Raw genomic sequence first — 13,103 nt, 5'->3', positions numbered from 1 at the left:
AGAGACAAACTATAAACAACACATTGTAATGCACATCTAACTGATGAATATGAGGTTAAATATAAATACAAACTACTACAGAAACACTGAGGAAAATTATTTTTCTGCTGTTTTTCTCCTTGCAAGCACACAAACTTAACATTTGAGTTCTTGAAGAATATTCTGATTGCAGCAGACAAAAATAGCAATAATTGGAGATTTATAGAACATCATTAGGCTTTATGAACATTGTATGGTTGGGAAAAGGAGTAGTGTATTCAGTAAAGGGTAATTAATTATTTCAATGTGGCTGGAAAGTAGATGGCAAATTCTTAAAGTCCATCAGGGTAGGCTGTGTCTGTAGTTTGCAAATTATCTTGATTCATTTTAAGGAATATGATATATATTCTGACATAAACGAAAACTTTTAAGTTTCTGAGCAGAGGACTATGTTATGTGTTTCAGAAAAAAACGATGGTTGATTGCCGAGTCTAGCTCGGCTGGGGAGGCCCTGACCCAGCTTACGTAGAGGAATTAAAGACACACAGACAGAAATACAGAGATGTGAAGTGGGAAATCAGGGGCCTCACAGCCTTCAGAGCTGAAAGCCTCGAACAGAGATTTACCCACGTATTTATTAACAGCAAGCCAGTCATTAGCATTGTTTCTATAGATATTAACTTAACTAAAAGTATCTCTTATGGGAAACAAAGGGATGGGCGGAATTAAAGGAATAGTTTGGGCTAGTTAACTGCAGCAGGAGCATGTCCTTAAGGCACAGATCGCTAATGCTATTGTTTGTGGCTTAAGAATGCCTTTAAGCAGTTTTCCACCCTTGGCGGGCCAGGCGTTCCTTGCCCGCATTCCCGTAAATCCACAGTCTTCCAGCGTGGGCGTTGTGGCCATCATGAACATGTCACAATGCTGCAGAGATTCTGCTTCTGGCCAGTTTTGGGGCCAGTTTATGGCCAGGTTTTGGGGGGCCTGCTCCCAACATGTCCCCCTCCTTTGATTTGCAAATCAGTAAAAGCAAGGGCAGCTTTGTCACAGTGAGCTACTTCTCGCAGGAGTCAGGATCCACATCTGCAGACTAGACAAAGACAAACAACACAGATTAAAAGCATAATCATCATTGAAGTCACAGAGCTTCCCAGTGTTTTGATCCATTTTAATGGGTTACCAGCTGCTAATCTGTCTGCAGCTCCTTCAAGCACTCCAGTTCCTGGCATTAAGGTCAGGTGTGCCTGGGATGTTTTAAATATTCGTTCTTTAATTTTGCAATATCCAAAGACAAGTTTGTAGAGTGTCTTTCTAGATGCTTTTTTATTCTTTCCCAAATTTTGATCTTATTAAGAGCTATTAATAGTTTCTACAAATCCTTATGTTTAGCTTCTACAATGAGCCATATCATTTGAGGTTGAGGTGCCACTATACTGCCATAGTTCCAGATAATAGGAACTTTTGGTGTACTTCTTATCATCACTACCATCTGACCGTTTTGTTCAGACCAGCTGAACATAGTGTGGCCATGGCACACAGACTGAGAGGTGCAATTTAAGCTAAACATCCCCTTAGGGGACCAATCAATAATGATTCCATAGGAATTGTTGTGCAGCACCTGTGTCTGTTCTGCAATGCAATCTTCCTAAACAAGTATGTTCATTATTTCTGGCCAGGTTCTATTTTGTTTACAAATAGGTTTTTGAAGGCAGTATGCCTCAATTATAGGAGCACATTTATTATGGTAAATACTGAGATCAGAAAGCGTGTGTAACTGTGTCATGGAGTGATTGCATCCAGGCATTATTGCCAGCCAAGATCGATAAATATGCCCAATAAGTATAATTGTTCTCTGTGTCAGCCATTATTGAAGGAATACTCACAGCAGTGATGATAACCACTATCATAGCTACCATTAAATTACTCATTGTGACTGGTTGTCCTGCTTTCCCCAGGTTTTCTTCTGCCATCTATGACAGCTTCTTGGTCTGTCCCCAGGGGGTTGGCTGTGTTTGACGGGTGTTGCTCATGACAGTTGGGGTCCTCCTCAGTGTCAGTCTCAACATGGCTGTAACCGGGGGATCCTCAGGATCCTCCCGGAGTCTCTTCCTCGGCATCTGGCTCATGATAAGGTTTCAGGTGTCTTGATGGTGTCAGAATTGGCTGTAATTTTGGCCTGGAGAAACACAAGCATAACCTCTACCCCAAGTTATTATTTTACCTATTTCCCAACTTTTTGTAATCAGATCTCTTCACCAAATCAGTTGTTCTGCTTCTGTCTTTACAGCTGGTTTCTGTAGATGCTGTTCAGCTGCTGATAACATCTGGCCTTTGGGCAGGCTCAGAAAATTTAAAGTTAATAATGCTAGATTCAGTTGCATCTGTGGGGTTCCATATTCTCTGTCTCCCTCATTCTGCTTTTGCAACTGCTGTTTTAGGGAGAGATTCATTCTTTCCACTATGGCTTGTTCTTGAGAATTGTATGGGATACCAGTAATGCGTTTAATATTCCACATAGAGAAAAATGTAGCTAGAGCTTGGCTAGTATAGCCTGGGGCATTATTGTTGTAATAGAAGCTGGAATGCCCATCACCGCAAAACACTGCAAAAGATGACGTTTAACACAGGCAAAAAACTCTCCTGATTGGCATGTAGCCCAGACAAAGTGAGAAAAGGTGTCCATGCGTACATGTACGTAAGCTAGCTTCCCAAACGAGGGAACATGTGACATCCATTTGCGAAAGAGAGTTAGGTTCCAATCCTCGAGGATTAATTCCTCCTGTAAAAGATGAGGAATGTGCCATTTGGCAAGTTGGGCATCGCTGGATAATAGCTTTAGCTTCTTTCCAGGTAATGCTGTATCTGTGTTTGAGACCAGAGGCATTAACATGGGTTAAATTGTGAAAGTGTCTAGCATTAGATATTGCATTAGCAACTAGGTGATCAGCCATTTGATTCCCTTCAAAGGTCCTGGAAGAGGCGTATGAGCCCTAATGTGAGTGATGTAAAAAGGGTGCATTCTACTTCTAACTGCTGTTTGCAGTTGAGAAAATAAAGTCATCAGTTGTTCATCTGTATGAAGTCGTAACTGAGCATTTTCAGTTAACTGTGTGGAATAAACCACGTATGTAGAATCAGAAATCATACTAACAGGCATATCAAAAGCAGTCAATACCTCAATTACCGCTACCAGCTCCGCTTTTTGAGCTGCAGTATAGGGCGTCTGGAAAACTTTACCTTTTAATCCAAAATAAGAAGCTTTACCGTTACTAGACCCATCTGTGAAAACATTCTCAGCACCTTCAATTGGTTTAAATTTAGTTATTTTAGGGAGAATCCAATTAGTTAATTTCAAAAACTGAAACAGCTTTGTTTTAGGAAAATTATTATCGACATTTTCCTAAATGGAAAGAAAAAGTGGAAGAAAAAGCCACTCTACTAAGTCCTGTTCTTGGACAATAACACCAGTAGGTGAATGCCGAGTTGAAAACATTTGTAAATATAGAGTCTTCTCTGGATCTATTCTATTTATTTGAGCTTTATTGACTTGCTTCTCAGTCAGTTGTAACTCTGTCTCAGCCTCCTTTGTTAATTGCTGAGGGCTAGTGAGACTAGGATTTCATCTAAGGATAGAAGACAGATTACTCATAGCATAGGTAGGAATGCCTAGAGCAGGTTGTATCCAATTAATGTCCTCTAGTAATTTTTGAAAGTCATTTAATGTTTTAAATTGATCCCTACATATGGTTACTTTCTGTGGCACAATGGTAGTGTCATTTACTAAGGTCCCCAAGTAGGAGTAGGGAGTAGTCTGAATTTTGTCAGGAGCTATTAATTAAGCCAGCATGAGAAATCACATTTTGCAAGTGATCATAACATTGGAGTAATATTTCTCGAGTGGGGGCAGCACAAAGGATATCATCCATATAGTGCATAATATAACACTGAAAATTTTTTACGAGTAGGTTCAATTGCTTGCCCTACATACTTCTGGCAAATTGTTGGACTGTTTAACATGCCTTGTGGCAACACTTTCCAATGATAATGCTTAGCAGGCTGCAGGTTGTTTACCGCAGAAATTGTAAATGCAAACCATTCAGTCTTGCTCAGCTAAAGGGATAGTAAAGAAACAAGTCCTTTAAATCTATGACTATTAAAGGCCAATTTTTTGGAATTATAGCAGGAGAAGGCAGTCCCGGCTGTAATGCTCTCATAGGTTGTATAACTGAATTGATGGCTCTTAAGTCAGCATTCTCCATTTACCTGATCTTTTTATAATTAGGAAAAGTGGAGAATTCGAAGGGGAAAATGTTGGAGCTATGTGCCTGTTTTCTAATTGTTCAGTAACTAATTTCTTTAAAGCCTCCAGTTTCTCTTTACTTAGCAGCCATTGTTCTATCTAAATTGGCTTATCTGTTAACCATTTTAAACGTATAGGTTCTAGAGGCTTAACAATGGCCACTATCAAAAAATATTTCCTAATCTTTAGAAAGAATTTTGTCTTTCCACTTGAAGTGGTTCTTTCAAACCTTGCAAATTTTCTTCTAGTCCCATACCAGGGACATAACCCATTTTATGCATTGTATGTTGACTTTGAGGGCTATATAATTGTTCTGAAATTAGAACTTGGGCTCCCCATTGTTGTAATAAATCTCTTCCCCATAAATGTATAGGTACAGAAGTTATAATTGGTTGAATAGCCCCAGGTTGTCCATCGGGCCCTTCACAATGCAAAATATAACTACTTTGATATACTACAGCGACTTTACCAACTCCAACTATGTTAAATTGAGCGGTTTGAACTCGGCACGTGGATGGCCAGTGCTGTATAGAAATGATTGAAATGTCCGCTCCTGTATCTACCAAACCTTTAAATTGTCTTCCCTGAATAGTTACTTTACAGGTAGGACGTTTATCAGTAATTTGATTCACCAAATAAGCTGCTTTGCCTTGTTTATTTGTGCTTCCAAATCCTCCTGTTCATTTAATTTCACTTTTTCCCATTCCCACATATGGCACAATCAGGAGCTGTGCTATACGCTCTCCTGGCTCTGCTTTCCAGGGAACAGAAGTAGGTATAACAATTTGAATTTCCCCTTAGTAATCTGAATCAATGACTAATGTATTTGTACCCCTTTTAAACCTAAACTAGACCTTCCTAAAAGGAATCCTATTATCCCCACTGGCAAGGGTCCACAGACTCCTGTTGACCTTTTGAGGGGGTTCCTGAGGCAGAAAGCTCACAGCTTTTGTGCAGCATAAATCTACTGCAGTACTACCAGCTGTGGCGGGGGACAGACGTTATATGGGGGTAAGGGAATGGCCTGAGCTGGAAATGCCCCAGTTTAGAACAGGGCTTGGGACGGGCCCCTCATGGCGTTTCCCGAAATCAGGTTCCCTTCTTTATCAAACTTAGAGTGACACTGATTAGCCCAATGTTTTCCTTTTTTACATTTTGGACATATTTCAGGCTCAGCAGTTATCTTTTTTCCCCTGTCTGGCAGCCTGACTCGCTGATTTTTTTCTACATTGTTTTTTAGTGTGACCGTACTTCCCACAGTTAAAACAAGCTCCAGGAAATGGAGTATTTCCTTTATCCACTCTCAGTCCTGCCATTGCCTGTGCCAACAAAGTAGCTTTATGCAGATTACCTCTGATACTGTCACAGGCCTTGATATCATCAACTAAATGTGCTTTCCCTCTGATAGGTCTCAGAGCAGCCTGGCAGTTGGGATTAGCATTGTCGAAAGCTAATTACTGCAACACTATATACTGAGCAGCCGAATCTGCAATCATCTTTTTAAGAGACTCCTGTAACCAAGCTATAAAATCCACGTATGGTTCTCTTGGTCCCTGTTTTATAGCACTAAAGGCAGGGTATTGTTTCCCACCTGAAGTGATTTTTTCCCAAGCTCTAATGCACACTCCTCTAAGCTGTTCTATGGCATCATCCCGCATGACCAGTTGTGCATCTAAACCAGCCCAGCCACCAACCCCCAAAAGCTGGTCTGCAGTTACATTAATTTGAGGTTGGGCCTGGGCATTGTGAGCAGCCTGAATGGAAGCTTCATCTGCCCACCGAGTTTTAAATTGTAAGAACTAAGCAGGAGTAAGACAAGCTCAAGTAAGGAGTTAGACAAGTAAGTAGTTTTCATCCTACTGAAAACAGCAACATTCTTTAAAAACAGCAACATTCTTCAGTAGTCGCATTACAAAAGGAGAACCTGGTCCATACTGATTTATAGCTTGTTTAAATTATTTGAGTAATTTAAAAGGAAAAGGCTCAAATGTAGCTATAATATTTCCCTGTTGATCTAGGGGGTGCATTCTAACAGGGAACTGCCAAGCCTCTAAATCACCCTCTCATCTAGCTTGCTGAATTCCCGCCTGAATAGAACTAAGAGCGGTTGCTCAAGGCGCTGCCCAGTCACTGGGGCAACTACTTTTCACCCAGTGTCCTCTGGAAAAGAAAGATCTGGAGCGTCTTTTTCTTCAAGATAATAGGGGGTGCAGAAAGGTAGGGATGAACCTCACCTTCCTTTGCCGCTTTAGCTTTAGCTGGTAGATAAACATGCTCTGTAACCTCTTCTGTTATTTCACTATACTCTCCCTCCTCATCATCAGTGTGAAAAAGTTCCAAGGTGGAATGAACCACACCCCACACTTGTCTCGTTGTTACCCTGATACTTCCAAGCTCCCCTTCATACTCACCATGGGGATTGCTTTAAGAGTACTCGGGTGTCCTCCAGCTAGTTTTCCATTGCGACCATCACTCCATCACTCCATCGTCCCTTCAACCTGGATTCGAGCCCCCACGAATGGGCACCACTTGCCGAGACCAGCTTGGTCGGGGAGGCCCTAACCCAGCTTACGTAGAGGGATTAAAGACACACACAGAAATATAGAGGTGTGAAGTGGGAAATCAGGGGTCTCATAGTTTCCACAGCTGAGAGCCCGAACAGAGATTTACCCACATATTTATTAACAGCAAGCCAGTCATTAGCATTGTTTGTATAGATATAAAATTAACTAAAAGTATCCCTTATGGGAAATCAAGGGATGGGCTGAATTGAAGGAATAAGTTGGGCTAGTTAACTGCAGCAGGAGCATGTTCTTAAGGCACAGATCGCTAATGCTATTGTTTGTGACTTAAGAATGGCTTTAAGTGGTTTTCCACCCTGGGCCGGCCAGGTGTTCCTTGCCCTCATTCCTGTAAACCCACAGTCGTCCAGCATGGGCGTAATGGCCATCATGAACATGTCACAGTGCTGCAGAGATTCTGTTTATGGCCAGTTTTGGGGCCAGTTTATGGCCAGATTTTGGGGATCCTGCTCCCAACAGTTGATAATTGGATAGAGTGGAGATAGAAAGCAAACAACTCAGTGTGGATGCTATTAGAATGGTCTTAGGAGGTATTAATGAAAGTCCTAGACTAGAACATAACCTTAAGAATGTAAAAATAAGGGAGATGTTCAAAAGTGTTTATTAAGTTGTAAAATTACCAGCACAGTTGATCCAATCTGGGAATTATGACAAGTAGAAGAATCCTAAATTTGCTGCCTAGCTTGCTAGAGCACTGTTACTCCTATTGATAGTAATAGAGAGCTTCATGAACTCAGGAATTTTAACAGCTGTTTAAAGTGACTTAAGATAATGAGGATTTGGCTTTTTTAACTGAAGAAATCAAGCAGAAGTCTGAAGATGCTTGACTAAGAAATTAAAAGACATGTTTTCTCTTGTTAGATTAATGTTCATGAATACACTTTTGTTTGTACTTTTTTTAATATGAGGCTTAAAACACTTTTTGTTATTCAGCTATCAGTTTCATTATCTTGAAAAATATCAGATTACATGCATATTGCAAGTAGTTTTAGCTTCGGTGAAAATTAACCACAATAATGTGCCCTAGACACCAAAAATGAATGACTGTGGACTCAGTCATTTGGGGAACACAGTCCTTCAGACACAGAGCAACTATGAGTACTCTCACAGAAAAGTGAAAAGCAAATAATGGTCACTTTTATCTGATAGTGCACTGGTATTTTGGTAAAATAAAAATACACTGACCTTTATCAAACCTTGAATTACACTTTAGTGAATGGTCATAATGACTATTTAATTTCTTTAAAGACAATCTCTAAATATCTAACATTATCCTTTTCTCTGGGTGTGCTACAAAACAAAACCTAGTGTCTCAAACTCACAACCATAGTCTTGTTTTGTTTTTTTAAGTACTTGGATTTAACCAAAAATCATTGTCCAGTTCCATGTGAAGTAGAATCCCCATGGTTAAAGTGCTGAAATAAATTCAGATATCACTGTCCAATACTTTTTGTTTATTTATTTATTTAATATAGGTGGAGGTTTTTAATCTGCTTTTTGTCACTAACGAAAGCAATACTCAAAAAACCTACATAGTACATTGCCAAGATTGTGCACGAAAAACAAGCAGAAGTTTGGAAAATTTTGTGGTGCTCGAACAGTACAAAATAGAGGACCTAATCCAAGTTTATGATCAATTTACACTAGTAAGTGATTAACATGTGAGTACACTTAATTAGGTGGGTTTAAAGCAATGGTCTTTGACTTTGCTAACTGATAAAAATGTGTTAAGAAGAAACTTAAATTTTCCATTGGTGCAGTATATACTTTGTAAGGAAAAATATTAGTAGCCATACTCATATTTCATGTTAGGTTTTCTATATGAAACTGATGTTTACTACCATTTTTGCTTCTCAGTGAGAATGCCCCCAAAGAATAGTTACACTAACTACACTTGTAAATGTCTGTATGTTTTTAGAATATTTTTTAGTTTTTATGTTGCTTACATAACTTATAAAACCTTTGTACATGTAGGTTACTTAATTCTTCTGTAGTAATTATCTGAAAGAAATTTGTGGGTTTTTTTCATGTACTTTGCAGTTTAAAGATTCCCGAAGAGTTTGCCTGATAGCACTACTTGATGGAGCTTGCTTGACTAGATTATATGATATATAAGCCTCATGAAAAATATGTTCAGTGTCATCTAGCTGTGGCATTTTCATAAGCCAATTGCTAGTGAAATTTTAATTTACTTTAAAATTATTTTTCCACACAACTTTTCTTTTAGCAATCTAAAAAATTGGTTAACTTTTAACAGTATTCCAAATGTTGTTCACTAAATGATGAAAAATGGAGGTAATAGCGCCGCACTCTTAAAAGAACTGATTCTAATGAAGAAAGTAAGAGCATCTCAACTGGGCGCAGTGGCTCATGCCTGTAATCCCAGCACTTTGGGAGTCCAAGGCGGGCAGATCACCTGAGGTCAGGAGTTCAAGACCAGCCTAACCAACATGGAGAAACCCCATCTCTACTAAAAATACAAAATTGGCCGTGCATGGTCGTGGATGTTTATAATCCCAGCTATTCGGAGGCTGAGGCACGAGAATTGCTTGAATCCAAGAGGCAGGGGTTGCGGTGAGCCGAGATCGCGCCATTGCACTCCAGTCTGGGCAATAAGAGCAAAACTGTCTCAAAAAGAAAAAAAAGAAAAGAGCATCTCTCTTAGGAAACTGTTGAGATTTCATGTGTCTTGTAAACTCACTTCATAAAAAGGCTGTCTTTTATAGTCATGAGCTAGCAAACACTATTAAGGATTTATATAACAAAATCTTAACTTTTATTTCTAGGCTCTTTCATTATCATCCTCATCTTGATATAGTTCCATGAATATTAAATGAGATTATTTCTGCTCTTCAGGAAATTTCTGCACCACTGGTTTTGTAGCTGTTTCATAAAACTGTTGACTAAAAGCTATGTCTATGCAACCTTCCAAGAATAGTATGTCAAGCAACTGGACACAGTGCTGCCTCTGCTTCAGGACTTAACATGCTGATCCAGCTGTACTTCAGAAAAATAATATTAATCATATGTTTTGTGTACGTATGACAAAACTGTCAAAGTGACACAGAATACTGACTTGAAGATAGCCTTTTTTATGTTTCTCTATTTCTGGGCTGATGAATTAATATTCATTTGTATTTTAACCCTGCAGAATTTTCCTTAAAAACACTTTCCTAGCTGGTCATTTCTTCATAAGATAGCAAATTTAAATCTCTCCTCGATCAGCTTTTTAAAAATGTGTACTATTATCTGAGGAAGTTTTTTACTGCTTTATGTATTTGTGTGTTTTGAGGCCATGATGATTACATTTGTGGTTCCAAAATAATTTTTTTAAATATTAATAGCCCATATACAAAGATAATGGATTGCACATAGACAAAGAAATAAACTTCAGATTTGTGATTTTTGTTTCTAATCTTGATACAGATTTACACTATTTATAAATACATATTTATTGCCTGAAAATATTTGTGAATGGAATGTTGTTTTTTTCCAGACGTAACTGCCATTAAATACTAAGGAGTTCTGTAGTTTTAAACACTACTCGTATTACATTTTATATGTGTAAATAAAACTGCTTAGTATTATACAGAAATTTTTATTAAAATTGTTAAATGTTTAAAGGGTTTCCCAATGTTTGAGTTTAAAAAAGACTTTCTGAAAAAATCCACTTTTTGTTCATTTTCAAACCTAATGATTATATGTATTTTATATGTGTGTGTATGTGTACACACATGTATAATATATACAGAAACCTCGATATATAATTGTATAGATTTTAAAAGTTTTATTTTTTACATCTATGGTAGTTTTTGAGGTGCCTATTATAAAGTATTACTCACGGAAGTTTGCTGTTTTTAAAGTAAATGTCTTTTAGTGTGATTTATTAAGTTGTAGTCACCATAGTGATAGCCCATAAATAATTGCTGGCAAATTGTATTTTATAATAGTAGAAAACATATAGTCAGTGAAGTAAATATTTTAAAGGAAACATTATATAGATTTGATAAATGTTGTTTATAATTAAGAGTTTCTTATGGAAAAGAGATTCAGAATGATAACCTCTTTTAGAGAACAAATAAGTGACTTGTTTTTTTAAAGCTAGATGACTTTGAAATGCTATACTGTCCTGCTTGTACAACATGGTTTGGGGTGAAGGGGAGGAAAGTATTAAAAAATCTATATTGCTGGTAAATTGTAATAAGTTCGATTAAAACTTGTATTTCATATGAAGAACTTGCTAATTTAATATTACCTCATTTGATAATAATACTTGTCTTTTCTACCTCTCCTTTCTGAAGCATTTTTATTTAATCACATTCTTCTTTGTAACAGCTTTCCAGAGAACTTTAGTGAAGAATCATAGAATGCTTTAATAGAAGCTATTTAAATATCAAAAGGGAATTTATAGTCTTATCTGGTGAAATGTCTTGATCATTGCATTATTGCAGTACTTTCTTCAGACAAGTTTGGAATATTTTGGCTTCCTAGAAATAGTTGTTAGAAAACTCATGAAGATATTTTATTAAGTTAGGTAATTGAAATCTGTTAGCAGTAATCATCACATACCTAATTTCAGAAAAAAAAAATGCAATTTGTAATTAAGGAAGAAAAATCATAAGTACTTCTAGATATTTTAAATGCTGATATTTTTGTAATTTTCTTGTAAATTCTCTTGTTCAGAAATCATTGAGATTAAAATTCAGGACTTTTTTTTTACCCTCTCAAACAAAAACTACAGATCAACCATCAGGAAACATCTAGAATACCAGAGCCATACCTGAACTTTTCTTAACCGGTTGTTTTGTATTACTAACTTAACATCTTATGTCTTAACTCTTTTTAAGATGATTTATGGCTAGGATTACTATATGTTGAATTTACAGAATTGACCTAATCATGAAAATGACTTTACCTGTTTGTCTTTTACACTTTTTTGTTTTTGTTTTTTGAGATGGAATCTCAGTCTGTCACCCAGGCTGGAGTGCAGTGGAGTGATCTTGGCTCACTGCAACCTCTGCTTCCTGGGTTCAAGCTCCTGGGTTCAAGCTCTTCTGTCACAGCCTCCCGAGTAGCTGGGGCTACAGGTGTGCACCACCACACCCTGCTAATTTTTTTTGTATTTTTAGTAGAAACAAGGTTTCACCGTATTAGTCAGGCTGGTCTCGAACTCCTGTCCTCATGATCCACCTTCCTCAGTCTCCCCAAGTGCTGAGATTACAGGCATGAGCCACTGCACCTAGCCCTTTTACATGTTTTCTAATGCATATTTGGATTATCCATTGAGAGTAATACTTTTCAGAAGCTTACACTCTTTAAATAGGCAGAAAACCAAAATTGAAAAATATATCACTAGTTTGGAATTAATCTAGATAAATGAAGTTCTGTTATCTACTGTAATCAATTTATCACCTTTGTAAGTTGCATTTTGGAGATTTAAAAAAAAAGATTCTTTTTGTTGTCCTTTTTACTGCTGGAGGTGTGGAAGTTGCTCAAGCTGACCCTACCTACATGCCTTTCAATAAAAGAAATTTATAGCACACACATTGTTCAAAAAATAATCCAGTAGTTGCATAAAACAGATACTTTTCCCAAAAGAAAACAAGAACTATGTGGAAAACAGCCATATTCTCTTTCTCAGCAATTAAACATGAAGTTTTCTTAGATTGATTTGCATTTCTGCCATGTATATATAATGTGGCTTGCTTAATCTGGTTGTTACCAGAAATCTCGGCTTCTGTTTGTTTTTTGTTTTGTTTTGTTTTGTTTTGTTTTGTTTTTTCCTGAGACAGAGTTTTACTCTTGTTGCCTAGGCTGGAGTGCAGTGGCGCAGTCTCGGCTCACTGCAACCACTGCCTCTTGGGTTCAAGCGATTCTCCTGCCTCAGCCTCCCAAGTAGCTGGGATTACAGGCCACCCCACTGGGCTAATTTTTTGTATTTTTTAGTAGAGAAGGGGTTTTGCCATGTTAGGCAGGCTGGTCTCAAACTCGTGACCTCAGGTCGACCCGTGTCAACCTCCCAAAGTGCTAGGATTATAGGTGTGAGCCACTGCACCCAGCATGCTTCTGTATTTTAATATAAACCTTGGCTGCTTTTCCAAAGTAATAAATTGCAAACTAGGATGTTCAAGATACTAGCATATATCAACTTAAGATTGTGATTACATAATTTTAGTGTAAAGAGTCTATTCCTCCTAAATATTTGAGCCTTTTTGTTAGCCATTAAGTTACTATGACATATT

At 37.8% G+C, this 13,103-nt stretch overlaps 1 protein-coding gene across 17 annotated transcripts in view; it reads left to right on the top strand.

Annotated features, from left to right (window-relative positions):
• UTY (ubiquitously transcribed tetratricopeptide repeat containing, Y-linked) overlaps positions 1-13,103 on the top strand; it is a 254,423-nt gene that overhangs the window by 225,826 nt on the left and 15,494 nt on the right. For 9 of the 17 annotated variants that reach the window (XM_063602065.1, XM_063602069.1, XM_055106957.2 and 6 more), the window contains 2 exons: positions 8,337-8,507; positions 9,648-11,097. In XM_063602065.1, the coding sequence (XP_063458135.1) occupies positions 8,337-8,507; positions 9,648-9,674 (198 nt within the window). In that variant the 3' untranslated portion in view covers positions 9,675-11,097. Of the gene's footprint in view, positions 1-8,336; positions 8,523-9,647; positions 11,098-13,103 lie in introns of those variants that run through there. The other 8 variants (XM_063602062.1, XM_063602063.1, XM_063602064.1 and 5 more) reach the window with 3 other exon arrangements.

This window comes from Pan paniscus, chromosome Y (assembly GCF_029289425.2).
Source record: "Pan paniscus chromosome Y, NHGRI_mPanPan1-v2.0_pri, whole genome shotgun sequence".
NCBI classification, from domain to species: Eukaryota; Metazoa; Chordata; class Mammalia; order Primates; family Hominidae; genus Pan; species Pan paniscus.
The sequence above is the reverse complement of the archived record's forward strand: the minus strand, read 5'-3'. Positions and strand labels throughout refer to the sequence as shown.